This window comes from Microplitis mediator, chromosome 5 (genome assembly GCF_029852145.1).
Source record: "Microplitis mediator isolate UGA2020A chromosome 5, iyMicMedi2.1, whole genome shotgun sequence".
Lineage (NCBI taxonomy): Eukaryota > Metazoa > Arthropoda > Insecta > Hymenoptera > Braconidae > Microplitis > Microplitis mediator.
In genome coordinates, this window is record NC_079973.1 from 21,094,171 (window position 1) to 21,120,923 (window position 26,753).

Genomic DNA, 26,753 nt, shown 5'->3' on the forward strand with positions numbered 1-26,753 from the left:
AGCTGTCAGATATTTTCTTCCATAAACAAAGAATATTTTCAGCTGTGTTATAATAAGATTTAGTAAATTCAATTATACCACAAGTTTATTTAGCTCTTTCATAGGCATTAAGATAGCCTATCCAGGCTAAGTTTATTTAGATTAAAATTTGTATTAAAGTTTGTAAATTACTACTACAGATAAAGTTTTAACAGCAGATGAAATTGATTTAACTCAGCATGAAGTTGTCTTTAGCAAGACATTAAAATGTCACTTGCAAATTATGCAACTGTCTTTAAGATAATTTACGTAATAAATATAATAGGGTATGGTTAGATTTATTCATTAATAGCAATCAGTGCTATTGTAAATTATTACCAAATACTACTTGAGTGTATCGAGTTAAAGCTAATAAATAAACAGAGAGTGAGACGTTCGATTACTTGAGCTGTAATCATTTATTTTCTTTTAGTTTTTTTTTTCTTTGTTATCCGAAATATATATGACAATTACGTGGGGCGATGATTGTAATATATGTTTGTATTTTCTTCTACTAAAGTGATTTTATATGTTGATGAATGACTTGTATTGTTCCCCAGCTATTGTTCACTTAAAAAGACTAAAAAGTTTTATTTATTTCCCGTGAAATATCTCTTGCGTTAATTTAAGGATTATTTAGTATTTTACGGTATGTATTTATGGGAGAGCTCGTAAATTAAATGATACTACTGCAAGGAATTTGTGACTTTGGTCGTTTACTCTTTATCGTTGAATCAACTTTGATTGCGGTCCTTGACCGTTTTGCGATCTCGATCTAGTTCACGTTGTGAAACTTTGAGGGTAGTTTGCTTTATTTGACCTTCGATGATCTTAATTGCTGATGAATTAACGTTACACACGTGATATTTACTTGTAGATTAATTAACAAAAATAAAACATTTGTTGTTGAAGAAAAGATGAAATAGTTTAATTATGTAATAAAATTAAACTGTTACGGAAAAACGTTATACAGATAATTGAGACATTAAGTAAAATCGATAGAAAAATTCTGTCTAGAGTTTTCGTTTGATGATAAACGGTAAAGAAAACATACTGTAAGTTTCAAGTAAATTCGGGTTGAAATCATTGAGTATTGACCGAGCCGATAAAAAAATTTCTGGTTGAATGAAAAGCTCGAGCTTTTTCTTAGGGCTTGAAAAGTTCTCTTGCAGCTTGCAGTACATATGAACTCTAACTTACCAACTCGTGTTCAATTGACCGATATCCTCATACGTGGTTGGTTAACAACTCAGTTGCTGTTGATAACGTAGAAATAACTTTAGTTCTAGAATAAGCACAAAGATGGACATTGATAAAATTTCATATTGTTTTTTATACTATGAATCAAAATCCGGTAAAAAATTGGCCAAAAAGAAAAGCTTACTTTGAAGGTATTCAGAATTTTATTAGGTGACTTGAGGTTTACTTTTTTTCATTACAAATACACTGGTTATAATATTAGTCCTTTCGCCGCTATTCTTATGGCTGTATGCAAAATCAGGTCGATAAGATTTTTCAACGAGTATTTATGTAATTTGATGCGAGGGAACCGATTTTGATAATTGAAAAGTTCTACGGTGGTCCAGTTTTTTGTTACAAACAATTTAATTGTTTAAACTTAAATTACAAGAAAACTATAATTGATAGCTCTTAAATAATGATAAAATTAGCTTCGTTGCTACACAAATAATGCCTGAATCATCTTTCGTCTATCTCTATTATTTATTAAGATATAGCTTCTTAAAAAATACAAATTTTTTGCCAGGTCCGTTTGGCTAAAAATTACGCGCGCATCCACAGCCAAACGGACCTGGCCAAAAGTTTGTATTTTTTAAGAAGCTATATCTTAATAAATAATAGAGATAGACAAAAGATGATTCAAGCTCATTATTTAAGAGCTATCAATTATAGTTTTCTTCTAATTTAAGTTTAAACAATTAAATTGTTTATACCAAAAAACTGGACCACCGTAGAACTTTTTAATTATAAAATCGGTTTCTTCGCATCAAATTACATAAATACTCGTTAAAAAATCTTATCGACCTAATTTTGCATGCAGCCATAAGAATAGGGGCGAAAGGACTATATAGCTCGTAGATATACTGATACTATATCGTAATATCACGTATACCTCAAAAATACTTGAAAAATATAACGTTGTTCCAAAACCGTGGTTAAAAATTTTAGTTCCGAAAATTGAACCAAAACCAATAATTTTTATTTTTCTGAAAATTTCCTAATTTTCATAACGGGAGGTTTAAAAATTAAATATAATTTTTTTCAAATTGTCAAACTGAATTTTTGACTAAACTTTTTTACAAATAAAGTAAGAGATGCAGTACCCGATCAGAGAACTAATTAATACCCGATCGCTCATGTATTTGTATATTTATGTTTATTAAATTTTACTAAACACAGATATACAAATACATGGAGTGATTGGGTACTAGTTCACCTAATCGGGTACTGGGACCTTTACCTTACATGGTTTGATGCGATAAATTAAAATAATAATAAAGATTGATAACATTATTGTGCTGTATATATCGATCGTCTAAAGTCGGCCAGCAGATAATCTCCGATATGCTCGTACACGTCGTCGTATACCTTTAAGTTTTCACCCTACGTTTTCCGAGACGGTCAAAGTAATTGCCATCAGAGGTTTAACCTTGTTATACATATTATGTATGATAATATCATCAGAAACTTATCAGATTTTTTTTTTATATTTATTAATTGGTACATAGAATAAAAAAAAAAACGAAACTAATGAATGATGAAATTCTTAATTAATGTAATGAAGCTTAATAAATATTATGTTTTTTACATTTTATTTATCAGTACACAATTTATCTAGTGGAGTGACAGTAAATTACATGAGAACGATAGGTGTAATGAGGGCATCGTTTAATCGGTTGTAAAGTGTCAAGGCTGAAGAACAAATAGAATAACAAATTTTAAATGGCGTTGACAATCAATTTTCGTCTACGAAACAATAAAGTAATTTTTGAAAAAAAAATTGTCACAATTTTTTTGTTTGTTTTCATAAAAAAGTTTTTTTTAATTTTAATGATACTCTACTTACGGTTGAATGATAGAATATCGAGAATATAAATGAATGAAAAGAAGTAAATAAATAAACTAAAATATAAAAAAATAAAATAATTTTCCGCGTGGAATAATTCTTTGTATTATTCCATGTCATTGACTACCGGGGTTGATATGAACACATACGTTTTTATAAATTCAATATCGACGTGGAGGGCGCGTTCGTGCTTGAAAAAAAAAAATAATAAATATGATAGAATACATAATACACGAACGCAGGATGAATACGTAATGAAAAATATTTCATTGGACGTTAAAAGCTACAGCTTCCGAGCTACTCTAATCAACCTGGATGCCCACATGAGAATATGGCAACCTTTATTGCCGTCAAAGTGAAGATAATTTCTTTCGTGTTTGTCTACTTCGTGAATAAGTTTGCTCTTTACTCATAAAATAACGAGACTCTGTTTATGTAAAAACGTTTTTATATGATTATGAGAAGTATTTTTTTTTTTTTTTTTTTTTTACTTCACTAAACGTTTTACTGTTACTTGATGACGTCAATGAGTTTTTTTTTTATAAATACTTAAGCGTGACTATTTTTATTGATGAAAATGTCTAAAAGAAAATAAATTATATAGATAATTTTATTTTTTTAAAATACAATTCAAGATAAAAATATAAATAAATATGTTTATTTACTTTTTGCACACACATGTGTTGAATTGGACATACACTTGAATTGTGAAAACAAAAGATAAATAAGCATAAAAATAAACAAAATAGAAAAACAAATATATAGTATTAAATTAGAAATATAAATAAAAATGTGTCACTGTAATTTTCACTATTCATTTCTTCTTTTTTTTATAATCTAACAATAATGGAAATCTTTTCTATTACTTTATTGACAATCAATTTTTTTTAAGAAAAAATTTTCAATTAAAACTTTAATTCAATTAATTTCAATTTATCGTCCAGTAAAAATAAAAATCTTTGAATAATGTATTGAAAGAAATAAATGAAATTTAAAAAACACGGGTAGAAAACACGAAGGAGTAAATGAGAAAATAAAAGAAAAGCGTAAACGTATAGAGAATTGAATTGAAAATATATATATATATATATTTATTTACCCTTATGGAAAACGCAATTTATTTCTACTCAAGAAAAATTACCAAAAAATTTTACTTTTTATTATATTTATATATACATACATATAAATATATATATATTCAGCACCTCTAGTAGTTTTTCATGTTAAAATTAACAAAGTTAGGGGCAACTTTGCTTTACCGTAAAAATTGACGAGCCTGTCGGCTCTCAGTAATCAGATTTTCTCTTCACACGAAATGTTTTAAGCTTAAGCTTCATCCCCAACCACTAACTTATATACTCAGTATTAAATAGCTATTTCGGTTTATCTTAAAAAAAAACATATAAATAAAATAAAAATAAGAATTCCATATTTAAATTTGCAACTCGTAACTGACCATCAGCGCCGACTACCCAACGAAAAAGTTATTATTTCATACAGATGAGGAATAGCCAAGTGTTTTATTATTAATTGAGTTCAAAAAATTTATAGCACTCGAAACACTAGAACATAATAACACTTGTTTACCCGTGAGAATAAGATTCATACGTGCGGTTTGCTCTGTCGACTTGACCTCAATTTATTCTGTGCAATATTAGTAAATATTATAAAATCGCTATTAATTATTATAACGATCTGGAGTATTTATGTTTAAGGATCATGTAAATAATGTCAGAGGTCATACAAAAACACTTAGTTATATTCACTATCAAGCTAAATATGTAGTAAAATATATATATATATATATATATATATATATATATATTTTTTATACTTATCTCTATGCAAATTATATTCTCAGGTGCTTTTTTTTATACCTAATGCCTATCAATGAGTTCCGCATCTCATTGAATTTATTTTCGCGATGAAAAAAAAATTAATTTATGAAAGCTAATCAAAATCTGTCAGTATTTTAAATCAATAAAAAATAAATTAAATATAAAAAAAACTTTGATCTTAAATCTAATAAATCTGTCTATCGGTTGACTCTGCGGACCAGCCCTCAAACTTCCCGCTCGAGGTGCTCGAAAGCATTGTTGTAAATACATTTATAAGCTCATCGAGCTCGAAAATACTTTTGTATGCCATTGTTTTCGAAAAAAATCGTTTTTTACCATTTCTTTCTCCCGCGATATCTCTCGAAAAAATTAACTGATTTAGATGGCTAATGTAGCAATCGACGCGTTTTATTAAGTTCTAGAGCTGAATAGATTTTAGAGTCGATCGTTTAAGTCGTTTCTGAGAAATTAACAAAAAACTCAAAAAATAAAAAATTTTTTTTTTCGTAATTCGCCAATAATTTCGAGTCCACTTGATCAAATGTTCTGAAATTTGTTGAAGGGAAAGTTGATGGCCAACAAGCTCTTTCGATTGCCACCTCAACCATCCGAATCGATTCAAGAGTTAAAAAGTTATAAAGAGTTTACACACATACACACACACACACACACACACACACACACACACACACACACACACACACACACACACACACACACACACACACACACACACACATACACTCGATGAAAACTCGATTTTCGAAAATCGGGGTGAAAACAATAACTTCCGAATTTTTTGAAAATCATCAATTTTCTTAGCGGGAGTTTAAAAAAAGTTTTATCATCCGGAAAAAAAATTTTTTTAATTATAAAATTAATTTTTTGTGTTACTTAAAAAAAAGTGCACGTACATTTGTGATCGATGCACCGAGCCATGAGATTTAATTAAGAGGTGATAAATAAAGGTATCTATGAACATTTGATACGTGACCTAAATAAGTCGCTGCGTACATAGTAAAGACAGATCGAGAAAGAGTGAAAAAGATAGCGTGATCGTGAGCAAGAGTAAGAGAATTGAGGAAAGGCATCCTGTCTATTTTCCCGTACCGCCAACCATAAAGCTCAAGGCTTTACTATTTTTTCAGCTCAGCTGTTTTATTTGCTTCTTTCATCTACTACAGGATTTTCCGCCTTCGTGTTTACTCGTTTTTTTTATTTATTTTTTATTATTACTCCGCTATCTTAGATCGCTCTCATAACTTCCTACCCACGGAAAACAAATATCAAATAATAATGTTTGCCTACAATATATGCCATATATATGCAGATGTAATTCAAGATAATATATTTTTTCTACTGAATGTAAAACATCTATACTAAAGATACTTTCATGTTTATGCTAAAAGTATTTGTATCAAAAACAAAAAAAAATTACGCTGTTACTTAAATTCGATCTGTGATGAAAGTTTCGCTCGATATAAAAAAGTTATTAAAGAATTAATTTATTTTAAAAAACTTGAATATTAAATAAATGAAGTAACGTCATTTATTTTGTGACGTTGACAGTCTTCACTATGAATTCCTTGATGCTCTTGTTCGAACGACCTCAAGATGCCTGTCCTCACTTTTTCTCCCTCTTTCTTTAGCTTCCCGACCCCTCTCTACTAGCGGAGATGGAATTTTTGAAAAAGAAAAAAAAATATATGTGATGGGGATGCGTGGGTAAAGTTCTTGTCGTACGAACGTGATCGCAAAGTAGAAGTGCGCGGTTTCCGTAGCAACAAATAGCACCCTGGGATTCTTTATAACAGACTCTTATGTATATAAACTGTACACACAACTAACTTTAACACCTTTCAAAAGGAAACCTCGTTAACGTTAAGAGCAAAATAAACTTCACGCATGCACACCTTATTGTACGGTTTAATTTTACCTAGACTCTCGTAATGACCTTGTGCTGTAATCCCAAGTGACTATACGTTAGTTAGAAAAGAAACTTGAGGAAAAAAATATATATAGCAAAATGTCAAGTCGACTTTTTTATGTACCGAGTGTCATATATTTACTTATCATAAAAAAAAAACCCGTGTCGTATAATTTACTAAAGCTACGCCGTAAAAGTAACTATTTCGCAAATTTACTCGTAAATTTATAAATAATCTATTTAACTATTAACGATAACTTTTTTTTTAACTTTATACCTTCATGAAAAATTAATTTATTTTGGAAGTTGTAACTTTAAATTATTCAATTTCAATTTTGTTTGTATTAAATGTAATTTAGGTCCAATCTTTCAAACCGGGTTTAGTTTTAATCCGGGTTTAAGTTATTATTGGTATATCTATATATTATGAATGTATAGAAATACTAGCAGTATTAATTTAAAGTCGGATGAAAATAAACCTGTTTTGAAAAACTGGCCTTTAAAAAAAAAAATCGATGATTAAAATTTATTATTCAGATAATTATTAATTATTAATAAGTATTCTTAATAATTTATACACACTTGATCTTACGTGAATTTACACTGTAAAAAATTTTGAGTCCGTGGCGTGGTGAGAATGATTTGGTGTTAAAATTTTTAACACTGGCGCTGTGAAAGATAGGCCGACGCACGGTGTTGAATTTTGGACTGTGTGAATTAAAACGTTCACACCACCAAGGGTGTAAATGACTGTTATTTAAATAATTATTTAAAACTCACGACTACTTCGACACTAGACGGAAAAAAATAGGCGCTGCAACAGGACGTATTCCTGTGGGAGCAACAGGACAAAATCTTGTTGCAACATCAGAAGTTTTCGTGAAATCAATAAAATAAAGAACAAGTTTCACGTACACAGAAAATAAAAATTCTCGACTGAAAGTAAATATTCTTGATTCAAGAACATTTTTTTGGAATCTTAAATTTTCTCAGATGAAGTAGAAATCTTCTCCGACCAAGACAAATTCTCTTGGCTCAAGAAAATCTTGACTTGGTTCCCGAAAACGTTCGTTTTCCAAAATATTTTCTTGACTCAAGATAACTTTATTTTCTGTGTACCAATTCTTTTTGTCAGTGTAGTAAAATTTCAAAATTAGAAAAAAATAAGTTCCTTAGGAAACCTAAAAATTAAAATTTTTTCTAAACTGAATTCTTTTTTTAATTTTGAAATTTTATTATACTGACAAAAAAAAATTGGTACGTGAAACTTGTTCCTTATTTTATCTATTTCACAAAAAAAAAAATCTTGTTGCTGCAACAGGATTTGGTCCTGTTGCTCTCACAGGATGTGTCCTGTTGCTGTAACATGAAAATCCTGTTGCTACAACAGGATTTCGTCCGGTTGCAGCGCCTAATTTTTTTTCCGTATGGGCATTTAATTTTCGATCGAAAGGCAGTAAGTGGACTTTACCCTCCTTTTCTTAAGCATGGCAGTATATCAATAATAATAATGCTATGCTATTGCTGCAACCTATATATTATATTTAAAAAGTTTCAACTACAGATTATATTATTGGACAATATTTGAGGTAATAATACCGAACGGTGTGAAAGAAAACATTCATACCGTGTTAAAAGTACACGGCTTGATATTTCACACCGTGATTTCACATCGAGCAGACGGTGTAAAGTGCTCGGGAACCATTTTCACACCAAAATTTTTTTACAATGTATATTTAAATGAGAATTTATTCACTGTATTTTTTTTATTTCATTAAAAAATGAAATAAACATGACACGTGTGAATAAAAAACATAAAATATAATGTATACGTAACGATCAAATTGTCGCTCCAATCTCCTAGGATCTATCGAATTATCATTTAGAATGAATTCTACACTATATTTTCATCGAATACACAAGTGCCTTCAATATAATTCCATATCGTAGTATAACATAAATAAATGCATAAGTTATTTTGATCTATATGACGGAAAAATATTATTTTACACTGAGAAAAAAAATACTATTTTCCAAACAAGAATTTCTTGGTTCAAGAAATCCGTTCAAAATATTTATTTTATTATTATAAATTAGCAATTTCTTGAGAAAAGAGCATCAAATTTATTTTTGTTATTATATGAATTTGATATTATATTTTGAGTAAACAAAAGAATAGCTTTACTTGAATTAAATAAAAATTATTTCCTTCAATTCTACAAATTCTTGAGATAAAATTATATATTCTTGAAAATCATCAAGAATATATGTTTTTATCTCAAGTAAATGTTCTTGATAAAAGTATTTTTTTTTCTCATTGTAAGAGAAAAAATTTTGTTATGAGATATTTTATTTAAATTGCTCTCATTTATTAACAAACTGCGAATTAAGCATTTTGTATACGTACACCAATTATATACGAGCGTGAGCTGTAGGCTTAGCAACAGGTGGGTTGCATTTAATTTGTAGGATACTAACTCACTTATGATAAAAAAAAACTTGGGAAAAAATAACTTATCTAGAACCAAATTAATTTTTTAAATTAAAATTCATATAAAATGATATTATGATAAATGTTTATACTTATATTTATAACTATTAAAGTGTTAAATAATTAAATTAATCTAACTAAATATTAGTGTACATCAAAGGCACGGTATTGCAATCAACTGAACGGATCACGTAATTGAAATCACCCCATTGACCCAGCTGAGTATATTACGGTGTTAAATAGCCCAAGTAATCACGCAAGGAAAGCATTTATCGGGAAAATTGGTAGTTTGAGGAACGTGAAATGCTGTAATTACTCGCGTTAATAACTTTTCTACGTATTCTCTATTTCCACGTGAACTTAGAACGCTTGTAAACATAAAAACAAAACTTTTATGGTTGTCATTTTTTTTTGGTACTTAAAGTTGTGTAAGAATTTATTGTAACTCATGACTTATACACAGAAAAAAAAGAATTTCTTGGTGCTAGAAAAATTTTTCATTATGACATGAAAACAAAAATTTTCTCACATTGATACACTAATAGAAGGATTTCTTAGCATTTAAAAATATTTCTTACTATTCAAGAAATGGTTTCTAAATAGTAAAGTTGGATTTTCGAGCAACATGCAGAGTATTAATTCATGCCATGTTGCAGCAACAGTAAATTTTTTTCCGTGAATACAAAGAAATGATGTTTAAGAAATGATTTCTTAAATTCTAAAAAGTATTTTTAAATTCTAAGAAATCCTTCTATCAGTGTAGGACTAAAAAAAATTTCTTGGCTCAAGAAAATTTCCGTTTTCAATTTATAATGCAAAAATTTTCTTGGAGCTAGTATTAATTTTTGGCGCCAAAAAATTATTTTTTTCTGTTTAACATGAATTAATCAAGAAAGAAAAAAAAGTTTATTAATTTTTTTGAGCTGTGTAATAACTGCGAGTAAAAAATGGAAGAAGGTAAAGTGCAGAATAGAATAATGGGATAGTTGGTCATTGTATTGTGTGTGGAAAATATAAAAATTTATTTCAGTAAAGCCATATAGTACAGTCGTTAGAAGTTTTCTTGTTATTTCGTGGTGAAAGAATATAACTTGTAAACATTTAACTTACAAAAATAAAAAAATTAAATAAAATGACAAGTACTTGTGGGATATTGATTTTTCGTCCCTGGTAATAAAGTTTTATGTGACTTAATGAATTGACGCTGTTTTTCTGGATCGATTTACCTATTGTTGTATTAAATACTCTCTTAAAATATATATGTGTATATTTATGTAGGTGTATATAGGGGAGACTAGGACACAATGGGATACGAAAAAGAATAAACAACAAAATTCAGTAATTGTAGTAAGCGGTTATTATGACGTCTTAGTTAAACAAAAATAACTTGTCTTAATGATTTGGTTTTTTTGAGAATTCATGATGTTACACTGTAAAGAATTTGCCGAGTAAATCCGAAGTGAACGCGAAGCGGGTGACGTTTTATTTATTCATTCCCCTTCGGAGTCAAATTCACCCCAAAAGGGAGTTATCTTGGCGTCAATGATTTTTTATTTATTTCATTCCCTTGGAGTGAATTTCACTCCGAAGGAGAGTTTTGGAAAATACTAATTATAAAAAAAATTACCAATACATACACGGTGAAAATTTTACACTACTTTTTACTTTCCCTGCACATTGAGTCTTACTATGGAACATATTATCAGTGAACTATATTTACTCACTACTGAATTCTACCAGTGATGCCAGAACGTGGGATTTTTTTACCCCTTCCCGTGATGAAATAGTATGGAGCGTAATGCTGGGAGGGGGTAAAAAAATCCCACGTTTTGGCATCACTGAATTCTACTACAACCCATAGTAAATTAAGTTGGTAGTGAACTATAGAACACTGCAAAAAATAAAATGCACCATAGTAAAAGGAACTGTAGCACATTTTTATGTTTACAATAGAAATTGCAATTTTTTTTAAAAGCCAATTTTTTAAACCGGGTTTATTTTCAATCCGGGATTTAGTATTACTGCTAGTATATCTATATATTATCAATATATAGATGTACTAGCAATATTAATTTAAACCTGGATAAAAATAATCTTGGTTTGAAAAACTGCCCCTAAGTGTAAATAATGTTTGGATCCTTGTCAAGTTGATTTACTAATCTAGCTCCCTATAAATAAAGTGTAATTTTATTTAAATAAATTTTGTTACTAACGTTTTATATAATAATTCAACGATTCTTAGAAATTTAAGTAGAATACAATTATCGTTGAGACAATTTTTCATATAATGTCTACAAAATTTTATGCCACATTCACTCGTGTCACTATCCATAACTCGTGAGGCTCGTGAGTAACAAAGAAAAGCGTGCGTCGAGGTTACGCGCATCGGTTTACTATGGGACACTTTTGAAATTTGCTAGCTGCCATAGCAATTTAAGGTTAGGTACATAAAAAAAAGTATAGAATTGCTGTAGGAATCTTCCGTATTTATTAAGTTGAATCAATTTCTATTATCAGAATGTATTTTAATTTATTATGAGTCAATGCGAAAGAAAGTAAATTCTCATATTAAAATGTAATAAACCATCAATTTTACTATGGTTATGTGGCGAAAATCACTAAGAATACTAATAATTTTTAATTTTCATTTATAGCAAAATGTTATTTTTTATTTAATAATAGATGAGATTTCTAAATTTACTATGGGTCATTACAAATAATCGCTAGTACACTACGACTTTAGTGTATTTCCACTGTAAATTTGTACAAAGTACCATTATAGCTCACAGATAATATGCGCTCATAGTAAATTTGCCTGTAAATTTTTCACCGTGTAGTGAGGTTACAAGCTCCCTTTCCTCATATTCACGCGAAATAATTCTTATAAATTATAAGTAGCTATTATTAACGAAAACTTTCACGCTTATGAAGTTAAAGAAATAGACTTTTCATTTTTGATGATTAATATAATTCTGCTGTCATAAACTTACATCAACCATACCACGAAATAAAATTTTATGTTGTATCGAAGTATAGAATATTCTCTTAAAAACTCTGTTTCTATTCTGATAAAAAATTCTCTGGGGAACAATTATCAATATTGTGGTCTTATGAAAGTGTACACTAGAAAAGAAAAAAAAAATATGTAATTAAAACAATTTTAACGAATTTAGTCATCTTTAGATATTTATTGTTTCGAGTAAATTGACCACGAACATGGTATATAATATTAATTGATTGGACTGTTTGATTTATAGCCGTTGTGGGCTTTATGTATCTCTGAAGGCTTTATACTCGAATTGTAAATAATGGATAAAAAAAAAAATAAATAAATGAATGATAGAGAATATGGTATTTTAATTATTTTTTCTCATTCAGGCGCGGCAGCGTTTTTTAATTAGGTTAATGAATGATTTCCTGAAAAAAAAGTAATTAAAAAAAGTTAAATACGAATGCAGAAAACAGTATTTAGTATATAATTTTAATAAAATGAATTGCGCACTGAAATTATGGATAATTAAACATCTAAGTTGAGTTTAATTTAAACGCGTCAGTTAATAATTTCATTTCAAATTACTGCACTAATGTATACGATTTAACGTGTTAATTTTAAATTAACTTTTTGTCAAGTGGCTATTCGAAAAAATTGTATAATAATCAGTTTACTTTTTTTTTTTATTTCTGTGGTTATTAGTGTTTGTAAACTTTTTTAAAAATACTCTATTAATTAACGTAAACTGCTCTGATAGAATTAATCCATTTATACTTTAAAAAGGAAAAATTAATGAGAATCTTTTATTCTGTAGATTATAATCAGGGTAAATCTTGTTTGAATGAAATATTCCTTTGCATTAAGAACTATATTAACTATTAAACCCTACAAAACGAGAAATAAGACTTTTTTACTTTCATTTTTTTTTTTTTTTAACTTTTCTTCTCATAAATAAATAATTTATCGGATTTATAATTTATCACATTAGCTTATTATTATTTAGGATTTCAAAATAAGATACATATATGTATAAAATTAACAGTGACAATCATTTGAATTTAATGAAAAAAAAAAATCAATTAATTAAATATGAACGCTAAAATTTGTGGTATCGATAATTAAGGATATCATTAGAAAAAATTATTTGCATACTCTAATTAGTTAATTATTTGAGAAATTACATAAAAATAATTTTTATCGTTCTATTTACTGGTTTTTTTACAAAAAAAAATAATTGGACGTTAAAATAAATATTTATTTACTTAAAAAGAATGAAAAATTTATCAAAAAGTTATGATAAGATTTTTTGCTTAGTTTATTATAAGATAAAAAAAATTGACTAAAATACAAATTTAAAAGTAACGCAAATCTATCACCCGAATCGAATTTATTATAGCAGGTCTATTGTATAGATATAGCAAGGACTATAAAATTGACTTTAGGATTTCAAACTAGAGGCAAGTAAGCCCAGAAATGTAATTTGCAAACTATTGTATTGACACTATATATTCATTCGCTCGATATTCATGATTCGATTTTGCATATTTGTAATTTAATACATTCTCTATTATACCAACTTATCATCAATTTTCAATTACAATTTTACAACGAATTTCATGTATGTCTCTTCTCTTCATTTTTGGACAGTGGCACGCGCAAAATATTCCGCATCATCGATTTCCACGCAATAGTCACGTCAATTATATTTTTTATTCTTCATTTTCTGCTTTATTAATTCCAAATTCAGTTATTTTCAAATGATCCTCGTTCACATCACCGGCGACAATAATTATATAATTATCTTTATCGTTTGCAAACTTCATTACTGATAATAGTTTATCTCGAGGTTAATTTTAAAACAAAGAATTGTTAACAAACGCAAACTCACTTTATTCATCGTCAAAGTTGTAAAAGTTTAACGATCAATTTCATTTTATTTTTTTTTTCACGCGATAATAGCTATCACTTGAATTTTATGCCAATTAATTTTGATTGTCGCCGATATAAAAGAATATCAACTTCTCATCCAAACTTCAATAATAATAATAATAATTATTATTATTTGAATTGTAAGAAGACAAAGTATTGAAAAAAAATCAGAAATCATAAGAACTCTTTAAAATAAGCGTTTCAAAAATTTTTCATATTTATTGTCGTTATCAACCGAAATGTATCAATTATTCATTAAATCATAAAGTTTTATGGCAGAATTTGTCGTAGAAACCTGTGATATTGTCACATACGTCATAAAATAAATTATTCATGCAGAAAGATAACTGTAACACAGTTATATCTTGAGAATATTGCATTCTATGGTATATACGATTTACTGTGTTGCATATAAAATAGCGACAAATAACGTACAGAAATCTTTTGCCCATAAATTTCATTTTCCTCACGAAAAAATCCTTAAAGGGTTTTTTTTTGTTGGTAGTTTTTTTAGCCTTTTCTGCTCTTGAGAGTAAATAGTTTCGACAGATCCAATTCAACCGAATAGCTTTTCTACTTTGATCAGTTAAATTTTTTCCACAGAAGAATACTTTAAGGAAGAATTTTATTTTTTAACAGAGAAAAATTTATTATTCTTTACTTTGTTATTTTTATGATAAAGAGAACGGAGAGTTTGGTAAAATTAAGATGATAAAACTCAGATAATAATTTAAGATATTAACTATTCGGTGGGTTAATATATATTTCATATCAAGGTTTTCAAATAAAGCTCTGAAATATTTGACTATGAATCTTTATCCTTCATAGTACTCAACAAATCGTAACCTTGGGAGTAACTTTGCTTACAAACTTATGTAATCCTGGGTAGCCTTATATATATTACTGGAATATATACTAGTTCTCATACGAATACAAATGTAAACATCTATATGTATACTTGTAGACATATACTTGTTCACAAAATTATCTTATATTCATAGTATGGAGATACACTGACATGACTACATCAGCAGAATTATAAATTGTCCTTCGAAAACGTTATGATAAAGCTACGAAATTGAGATTTTGATAAAGACGAAGTTATTTAATGTAATCTCTTGGCAATTTTGAAATTTTAAATTACATTAATTACACTCTAATTGAGTTAAGTTAATTAACTACTTTATTGAGTTAAACATTTTATGTATTGATGCCTCTCTTGAAAAACTAGAAATATTTAAATATCACAACACACATTAAGTTTTTTATTTAGTAAATTTTCTGAGAAAAAAAATTTTTTTCTACAGAGATGATTCAATTTTTTCTGTAACACCTGTTCAGAAATTCAATTTTCGAGGGCTGAATTTACGCAAACGAGCTAGGATACCCTTTTATATTAAATTTATTTCCACTTTCTTTCATTTATCTCCGGAAATACAGTAGTAAATTTTGTCATTTATTTTATTTCTACTAACGACCATCGGTTGACTTGATAATTTCAGTGATAAGAAATTTTATATTCTCACAGTAATTATTCATCGTACAATTAATCATTCCCACAAATGTTTTTTCTCGGATCTCACAAACGAATTGGGTGACAAGTGTGTAAAGTAAACATGACAACCTGTGTAAAAAAAAATCGGTGAAAAAGTGTTGACTATTCTAAGCTTCAAAACATGACAATGACAAACTTTTTTTAAACTTCTGAAAATACAAAGACTTAATACTACAAATTATTGTTTGTGATTCATTTGTAAACTTTTTTTGACGCTCCATTAAAAGTGCTAGGACTCATAATATTTTTCAGTGAAAAATACGTTTAGAAAAAACCGCTTTTGAACTATTTCAGAATGTTTTTTGTTGAGGCATATCTTAATAATATCAGTACATTCGTTGATTTTTCTCTTGAATTCTCAAAAGTTGAAAAAACGTCTGTTCAAAAAAAGTTCGTCGTTGTGTCACGTTTTGAAGTTTAGAATAGTCAAGCGGCTGAGGCAGCCGTTCGGCACGCGTGTGGCTCGGGCGATCACCAAAGTTAAGTAGCATCGAGCATGATTACTACTTGGCTGGGTGACCGCTTAGCCACGCGTCAGGTTCGAACGGAGGTCTCTGCCCGTTAGGCGCGGTATGAAGATCCAGTGATCGGTAAAATAGGAATTTTATCGATCACTGGAGCTTCACTCAAACCAAAAATGTACTGGCTAGGTTTTCTCTGTGATTTTCCTACGCCACTGCACTTCCATTGCACAAGGGAGGTAGTAGGGCATCACCGTAATGATACAGTACAGTACAAGCACAAGTCGGATCACGGTCGCACAAAAAACCTGGTATAGGAAAAAAATGAGCTGAGTAAATATTGTATACCATGTGACAGGCAACGCCTACATACATGGGGAATTTGCAAATAAAAAAAAAAAAGTTTAGAATAGTCAACACTTTTTTCAAAAATTTTTTCTACACGGGAAGCTTCAACTTACATTTGATTTTAATTCATATACGAATACTCGTGTAGATTTTCTTACTCACCTCTGACTCATATAATATATCAAACAAACGTATACTCATGTGAATGTGCCCTAAGCTTTTAGCCCACTGTAAGTGAATTCTTGTCAGGTATGACTTACTTTGTACCTTGGTAATGCAATTTCCTGTTTTTAATTTTTTAAAAAATTTCTTTTCTTTGATTATTTTAAATTGTAATTCATCACTTACACAATTACTTTCAAGCCTCACGAAATTTGTGGTACTGGTTTTTGTAAAAAAATTTCCATAAATTTTTTTCTTTCTACATTTTTGCCCCAATTATATTTTTTACTTCAGCTCACGGGTATAAAAAAAATGTCACTGATTTTTAACTTCCCGCTATGAAAATTGAACGATATTATAAAATTACATTTTTGTGTAATACTCCCGTTTTATTCGGTCCTCAGCTATGAAATTAAAAATTATTGTTTTTTTTTGGTGTTCATAAATTATTTAGAAACAAAGCTTGAATAAAATAATAATCAATTATAATTTAATGAGCATTCATCGTTATATATCGAGGAAACACTCAACTAAAATCCTTGCATTAATTTCGAAATCATGCAAACTAACGTTCAGTCACGTCACATTTGTACTTGTATATATGTAAACTAAACCGAAGCACGGCTCTTTGTGGTATAAGAGCTATTAATTATGAGCGTCTATGTTATAGTACTATTATATATTGGATCCTGAGGGTTTATATTAATGCACAGTATAAATTCGAAGGTCGACCGTATTAAAAATTATGAAAAAAAAAAGTCAAGAAAACAAAACAAAGAAAAAACTCAATTACGATGACAACGACATAAGGGTAAAAAGTTTTATAAAATTCAAAGCTAACGAGGAAATTTTTAGCTGAAGATAAACTTTTCTATATCAAATATAGTGGCAAAGAGTACCAATAAAATTACTAAGAATATTATGGAAGAAAATGAAGATCGCGTAGTTCAGTATGAAAAATAAATTTTTATGACGCATTTTTTTTTGTTTTTTTACAAAAATAAAGTACAAGTGCAAAGAAAACTTTTACAAAGAAGTGGAGTCAACTTGTGTTGACCGACTCATCACGGAAAAGTAAAATAAAATGAGTTAACCGTTGAGTTACTCTTCAGAAGCAGGACATTTTCATTGCTTTCAACGTAAAAAGCTTTTATTTTGCATTCACACTGTACATGTCAGAGCTAATGTCGCTTCTTTGTCTCTTCACTGTGGTATTGTTTTAATCCGGATGTTAATTGTTCAACCACAGAGACATAATTTATGTTGTCAATCAAAATACTTTATGGTTATTACTTTTTTTTTTTTATTTAACTAACAATGGCAACAAAGGTCAATTTGAATTTTTTTTTAATAAATTTTTTATTAAAAGAGAACCTTCAGGCCAATTTGAGTACCTGAAAATTTTTTTTTCCAAAATGGCTTCAAATTGTAATTCATTACTTTTACAGTTATTTTTACGCAGCTTAAGATGTTTCAGTCACATTTGTAAAGAAAAATTTTCCAGGATGTTCCCATTTTGCTCGAAAATGACAAAAAAAATTTTTAATATTAATTTACAATTAATTTTGTTTCATTTCAATAAAATTAAAGTAAAAGATTTCGCGTATTGAGGAAAATAAATTTTCTTAATGGCCCTATTTTGTCCGGTCCTCCCCAAGTAAAAAATATATCATTCTTTATACTACAGAGTTCAGCTTAGAAAAAAAAAGATTTATGTTTATTAATTTCTGAATTTAAATAAATAATTGTAGAGTTTTCATCTTTCAATATAATTACTAGATCGTGAATATATATAGTAGTTCAGTAAGATACAAGTCTCATCCTCTCATGCGGAATACAATTGATTTTCATTGACAAACGGAAATAGATTGGTAAAGTAATTGTCCCGGGCTTGATAAGATCGTGTCGAGAACTCACTCAATAATTTCCGCAAGTTCTTCATTCCAGTTCCACAATTATAAAATACTTTTAAAAAAAGACCACAAAGAAATGAATTGAAATAAAAAACTAACGTTTTCAAAAGAGCTCAACTTTTTTTGAATTTTTTTTTTACAGCTTATCTTCTTCAAGTATGTTTTCTCAAAGGCTTCGATTTTCTATCAAGTTTATTTGACACTAAAAGTATTTTTAGAATTTCCAATTCCCAATTTTTATATTCATATTTTTTTTCACATTTTTAATATCAACTGTATTAATACTATAATAACTTTCACTACTACTCCCTAATTATGATAATAATGAGAATAATAATAATTATTATTATTATCCTACAGTTGCAGAAACAAAATAAATTATATTGCACGAACTAGTTTGCTCAAGTTATCTCTAATTTGACTACACCTCGGTTCGCTGTCTGTACATGTAAATACTTGAACTTCTATTACTTCAATATACTTTCATTGTTAAAGCATTTTACATTTTATATCTGCGTGTACACAGTCAACATGGTGTTGAATAGATTCAACGGGAGTAAATATAGTCCACAAAAAAAAAACCTTGAAACGTTAACCCGCGTAACAATAAAGAACTTGAAATAAATTGGAAATTTATATTTTTTTTTTTCTAAATTACGTCAGCTCATTTACAATTCAAATATGACTTTACAGAATAAATTATCAGCATCTTTGAAATTATTAAAAATTGCATGGCCACGTCAAGTTGAGGATTAATCATTTTTTCATTCAGAAATTTCTATCCGTCATAAAATATATAATAAGATCAACGGAAAGTTCGTTAAGTCAGAAAATGAATTAACTATAAAATAAATGAAAAAAACACATTTTTAAATGAAATATAAATGTAATTCTGTCGCTTAAGGGATTATAATCGAAAATATGTGGGTATATTTAAATAGTTGACTAAATTAAATTATAAATTCCATCATTACGATGCTAAAATTAAAATTAAAAAAAAATCATATAAATAATTATTTTAATTAAACAATTTATCTGATAATTAAATGTTTATTAAGAATTTCAATAATTCGATTATCGATAATTTATTCAGACGCAAACGTGGATATTGGTTTAATTAATTGAATAGGAAATAAAGAAATAAGACATAAGCATTTAGGTTAAATTATTCTTACACTCTTAAAATAAATACACTGCAAAAAAATTGCGGAGTGAATCCGGAGTGAACGTGGAGTCGATGACTTTTTATTTATTTACTCCCCATTAGAGTGAAATTCACTCCGACGAGGAGTTCTGGAAAATGTTAACTATAAAAAAAATTACTAACACATAGTGAGATTAGGCCTTTCATATTTTGAAATTTATATTGAGTACGGAAATAATTACGAGCTCCCTTTACATATATTCATACGAGATGATTTTTAAAAATTATAAGCAGCTAATAATAAAACTTGAACAATTATTATTCCACTCTCTTAAATTTGAAACAGTGAAAATAGTGACTATTCATTGTTTACTACACGGAAAAAAAAGTAGGTACTGCAACAGGACGAAATCCTGTTGCTGTAACAGGATTTTTTCTGTGGCAGCAACAGGATTTTGTCCTGTTGCAGCACCTATTTTTTTTCCGTGTAGTGAAAACTATGTCACTAATTCAAACAGTGATATACTTTTCACTAGCAATAAGTGACTGTTCACTGCCAAACAGTGATTCTCATGTGATTTTCACAAATTCGTTTTTAGAGTGCACTGAGTCACAAACTGTCCTATGACTTACATCAACCACACCACGAGATAACATCTCATATTGTACCGAAATATCAAATATTTCCACAAAAACTATGTCATTATAGCTATTCAATAATTTAATATTTCCACTATGTATTATATAGGGTAGAGGTACCGTTTTTGGCCACTTACGGCCAGTTTTGGACATTTGAAAAATTAAAATAAAGTAATTTGTAAAAGACACAATGACAAAATTAATTTTTGAAATGTATTCAAAGATACTTTTAACCCGTTATTAAAATGACAATTTTATTTTACACTTTTTCATTAATTAGAATAAAGTATCAAATGTCCAAAAATCGAGCAGTGGCCACAAATGGTACCTCTACCCTATATGAAATTATAATTTAGTGACTAAAACATTTTATAAATTAAAAACATAATATTTTAAGTTTAATTATTAATATCTGAATCAATTATTTATTTAAATAATTATGTTTCTAATTAACAGATGTTTCTATTAAATTTAAATTTATTTAAGTATTAAAACTCCGGACCGAAGTGAATGCGAATTTAAATAAAATCCGCGTCACTCTGAAATCACTCCGCTCATAAAAAAATTCCTATTCACTCCTTATGCGGATTAATTTTTTTTTTAAACTCCGGAATTATCGAGAGAGTGAATTCGGATTGAAATAAAATCCGTATTCACTCCCGATTTTTTACAGTGTAAAAAATTTTAAGTCATTCATGAATACTTGCAAGTACGAGTTTCTCAGCCTACGCTGTATTACAGCTTACTAAACCCACAGTATGTTTTAGGAACTATATAACGTCAGAATGTAACGAGTGTTTGTAAAGTTTTAGACTCAAATACATAGCGGATTATGTGTTAACTTCAATTTTGTATGCTTTCATAAGTAAAGAGTAATATTGTTCAAAGGTTATATTTTTAGTTTTATGTTAAAAATAAAATAATAAATTTGTGAAATGTGATCGTCAAAGAGCCGCGCTATAAAAATTCGAAAATAATGAAAAAAAAATATTTGACAAAAGTATGAAAAACCAACTCTAACATCTTTAAAACGCTTTTAATACCTTTGAAATAAAATAATATACCTCAACATACATATTAATATATAGGTTGCATACATTGGAAACTTGATACATAAATTTAAAGTAATGTAAATATTCATTTCATACACTAGGTGTAATTCTATCACACATATATTTATTTATTTTTTTGTATGACCCTGACTTTTCATGACATAAAAAAAGAGTCGAATAATTTTGAATGAAAAAAAATTATTAACACTTCTTAACTAAGAAAAAAAAAATATTTTTACAAAAGTATACATCATCTAAATCTTAATTGATAAAATTTTTTTTTTCATTCAGTTTTCACAGTAAAATAAAATTAAAAAAAAACTTACCCTGCGCATAACACGCAATGAGAAGGATGACGTCTTCATTTTGATGAAGAATTATTAAGTAAACTTTAAAAAGTTATTTTATTTTTTTTTTTTTTTTATTATTATAACCGTCTTCTGCTGACTCAAGTTTACTAAACAAATTGGAGCTCTATCCGGTTTCAGCTTCTCAATTTGCTCCTTCGGCGTGAAACCTTACAAAAACAACTTAAATTACAACTTTAAATTTAAGAAAACTATTTTCAACTGTGATATTAATTAACGTAATTATTAATTTCAATATAATAAAGTTATATGAAAATATATCAAATATAAATTTCGAAGAGGTCTACTCGTACAGGTGGTCGCGAAAAGACTTTCCAACAGTTCTCAATCTCGAGAAAAATAAAAAATAAAAAATACTAAAATTCACAGTCGATATACTAATTAAAAAAAATGTAAATCTCAAGCGTCCATTGACGAAGTACGTGAATGCGAGTGATGTCAATCACTTGAAAACGTGATATGATACGAAAGCTCTCGGACGTTTGAACGACTTGGAGAGTACTTTTGACTGGTACGTGGACGCAGTTGCCGAGCGTCTGATCGGGCTGGCCTCGGTTGCTCTGTACAGTAGAATAGATATATTAAAATCCTCTCTATTCCACCTTGAAGCTTGCGATGGTAGCGCGCACGCCCATGGAAACCCGTAGCCAGGGGCGCGCCTGCTATACATTACCTTAAGGCTATGAAGGTCTGCGACTGGGTCGTATGACATGACACGGAACGACGACTACAACAACGACTACTTCTATGACTATAAGTGTGATAAGTGTCCCAGGCTCGATCATCGGGTATCTAAAAAGTGATACACTCAAGGCCATATATAGTGTGCCTGTATCAGGGTATCAGTATCTCTACAAAACAGTCGACCACGTCAGGGGTATGGGGTATGGGTTCGTTATTATCATCAGAAGCTTCATTATATAATCCTGTATGCAGACTTGGTGGTTTTGCTGTTGCTTTATATATTTACCTAGCACATAATTCATCAGTAAAATTAATGGTAGACAATATCGATGATGCACTGATTGCATCTGTTCACAACCAATTTACAATTTATCGAAGTATTCATGGTTTCATTTATTTATTTATTATATGTATATATATATTATGGATAAATTCAATACGTGCTTTGTATATGAACATTCTAAAGTGGTATGAGACTAGTAGAGCTGCCTGTTGCATAATAGGTGTATGTATATATACGAAGTTATATAGCAGCTTCAAAGCGTCACTGTGGAAAGAGGCAAAGAGGTTAAGAGGCAAAGAGAGATGGATATCTGCATACATATGACGAAGAGAGAAATGGTATATTGTGATATTCAGCAAGCAAATACTTGATCCTGATAGATGAAGGAATTAGGGGTTATGAGTGAAGGAGTTTTAGGTAGAAGATGCTGCTGAAACTGAATATGCGGTCAAGTGAAATCCATCGGGAGTAATCATCGCTAAGTAGTGATCTCCGATAATAATGAGGGATTGTAATTGTAATTTCATTGTAAATTGGATTGTTAGCTAACAAGTTCTACTTGTTTACTTTAAAAGTTTTAAGCAAGTGGTACTAGTCATTTTTTATCAGACGTCTGTAGAAATGTTATTTTTTTATGACTGAATAATTTTTCAATAAAAATTTAGAGGGATTAAAGATGGATCTTTTATTTTTAGTAATATTAAATTTTATAAATGAAATCATCAATTATTTGGACTCTGTTAGTCTAGATTATTGTGCAGAAAAGATTGAAAACTAACAAGCATATAATCCGGTTAAGGATACTTATTTATAAATATTTATTTTCTTCTGATTAAAATCGGATTTAAATTTCCGGCAGATTGGGATTCGATAAAGGGGTTTGTAATGTATCGAATTTATATGTGTGTGATAAGTAACAATTTTTTTTTGGTCCTCACAATACAAAGGTCACGAGTCCAATTTGCTTTTCAAGCTGATCGATCAATCTCCAAGTTTTTTCCCAGTTCTAAACAAGCAAAGACTTGTTCATCGATCAGACTTTAAAGTTTTTTTTTTTCATGTAAAATGACCACAATATTACACCGTCCACTACAGAGTGCACTCAGCCGTAAAATTTACATAAAAAACTTGTGAAAAAACTCTCTCATCTATAAAAAAAAAAAAAATAAAAAAGTACTTTTTATTTCTACTTTTTTTTTTTCATACGAAAATTGTGATTCCATAGTCAAAGTTCCAATCCACTGTTCAAAAAAAATATATATATAAATCTATATATTTACAATTAAATAAAAAATGTTTGTAGTCATTAAAAAATATTTTGAAAATAGTTTGCTACATTTAATAAAAAATTATGTTACTTATAGTTCATGAAAAAACAATTATCGGAATTATTTTTAATTTTTCTGAAATTAACATTTTTTTGAATAATCAGATTATTCAAATATTGTTTACAGAACTTTTGCACATATTACCCGCTTTTCAGTAGATAGATTCCGACATGTACGACGTGAGAAAAATTTCAAGTCAATCTTATTTGAAAAGTTTTCGTCCCTGAACATGACTACGACTAGTGAAAAAAAAAAAAAAATAAAAAATAAGATATAATAAAATAAAATAAAATAAAAAAGTAGCATAGAGTATGTTGCCTCGACGATCTAGTAGCTTGGACGTGCTCAGAAAACAAGGCTTCCACTCATATAAGAAAGGTCGGTGGTTAAAAACCATCACTCTTAGACTTTTTTCCAGAAAAACCTTCGAGCCTAAAGGTTAGCTTTTAACCCCTTTTTAGAAAAATTGTTCTAATTTTTTTTTCCCATATATTTCCTTTATCGCTTACCGTCCTCGATTTTAAAAAATTCACTATTTTTATAGCTTACTTGCGTTTACAAGCGTTCCACAATACTCGTAAAATATAAAATTGTGAATTCATAAACTTTTATTTCTTTCCATCCGTCGTTACGCATATCGAAAATTTTAAGTTCCTTTTTTAACTTCCCGCTAAGAAAATCGACGATTTTCGAAAAATTGGGAAGTTATTGTTTTCACCCCGATTTGCGAAAATCGAAATTTCATCAAATGTCGACGTTTTGAGGTCCTAGGAAGCTATTCTGACTATTTTCAGAATGATGTCCGAGTGTCTGTATGTATATATGTATGTGTGCGTGCGTGTGTGTGTGTGTGTGTGTATGTATGTGTGTGACCGCTCTATAACTTTTTAACTAAAGAACCGATTTGAATGATTAAGGCGGCAATCGAAAGAGCTTGTTGGTCATCAACTTTTCTGAAAATTTCAGATCATTTGATCAAATAGACTCGACAATATTGGCGAATTACGAAAAAAAAATTTTTTTTTTTTTAGTTTTTTATTGATTTCTCAGAAACGACTTATACGATCAACTTCAAAATCTAATCAGCTCTAGAACTCAATAAAATACGCCGATTGCCACCTCAACCAAATCGCTCTATTCGTTCCTGAGATATCGTGGGAGAAAGAAATGTTAAAATCGGTTTTTTTCAAAACCAATGACACACAAAAGCTCGAGGAGCTCGAAAACAGCGGGAAGTTTCGGGGCTGGCCCGCAGGGTCAACCGATAGACAGATTTTTTAATAAGTGAACAAGCGTATTTTAAAATATGAAAACTCATGGTTGACTTACATTTGACTAAATTGTCTTACTTAGTAGCAATTTGCGCTAACTAAGTCAAATTCAAGACAAGCTTGACTTGGATTTGACTCAGTTGACTTATATTTAACCCATTGAAGTCAAATCTAAGTCAACGTGACTTCAATTTGACAGTTGACTCAAATTTTTAAGTCAAATAAGTCAAGTCCAAGTCATACTTGAAAAACACATCAAGTTTTTTCGACCCGCGTAGATATTTTATACGGAAAGATTGGAACCCGACTGGTTACTGTTCTGCACCGTACTGAGCCGGGTGCAGAATAGTAACCAGTCGGGTTCCAATCTTTCCGTGAGCTTTCACACACTGAAAAAATAAAACTTTCAGAATTAATGTAAATGCTTCTTACGAGAAACTATTCTATTGAAAATTTTCAATCTACTATATTTTTGATGCAAAAATTTTAAGAATTCTTTGAAAATAATTTTCTTAATTGAAGAAATCCGAGCTCAGCTGGAAATATGCTGATCTTTCTTTTAAGAGTACTGTAAATAAATTCCGATTTTCTTCTATCAAGAAAAATATTCTTCACCTGACATATAGTATCAATAATGTAATAATTTTTATCGATTCACACTCTAGAAAATATTGCTTTACAAAAGTTATTTTTTTTTCAGTACAACTTGTGCTTGAAATTTCAACAAATAATATTTATTTACCTTACTCGTTTGATTAAAAAAACTAAACGACTCACAAGTATAAAAAAAAAAAAATCAAATATGAAAAGTTAATGATTTGTAAAATTAATTAATTTATGATTTAAACTGTGAAATCTGGTGATAAGCCATACTGGCGTCGATAAAGTTAGAAGTCAATTAACTAGTGGCGATTGGACTAACGCTATTGCGCGGTTAACCGCTAGCATTATTGCAGATTGTTGTTCCTAAATAACAGGCATCGCTCTGAGTCCGATCATTCAATTAAATATTCTCTGATTGAAAACTTGGTAATTTTAATTTTTCGATTAAATGAAACAATAATAACGATAATTAATTATTAATTTTACCTACAAGTAAGTGATTGAATATCTTTTTTTAAACGATTAAAAAAAATGATAAAGTTTTTAATTAAGTAATTGGAAAAAACTAAAGAAGTAGCACAAAAGTCTTAATGAAATAATTATTTGTACAAATTTAATAGTTGAATAGTAAGAAAAGAATAAGAATTTAGATTAGGGCATTA

The 26,753-nt window shown here is 29.0% G+C and overlaps 1 protein-coding gene across 1 annotated transcript in view; it reads right to left on the reverse strand.

The window, feature by feature from the left end:
• LOC130667871 (neo-calmodulin-like) overlaps positions 1-22,437 on the reverse strand; it is a 92,334-nt gene extending 69,897 nt beyond the window's left edge. The window contains exon 1 of the mRNA XM_057469765.1: positions 21,881-22,437. Within this exon, the coding sequence (XP_057325748.1) occupies positions 21,881-21,919 (39 nt within the window). The 5' untranslated portion in view covers positions 21,920-22,437. The remainder of the gene's footprint in view (positions 1-21,880) is intronic.
• Positions 22,438-26,753: the final 4,316 nt, after the last annotated feature.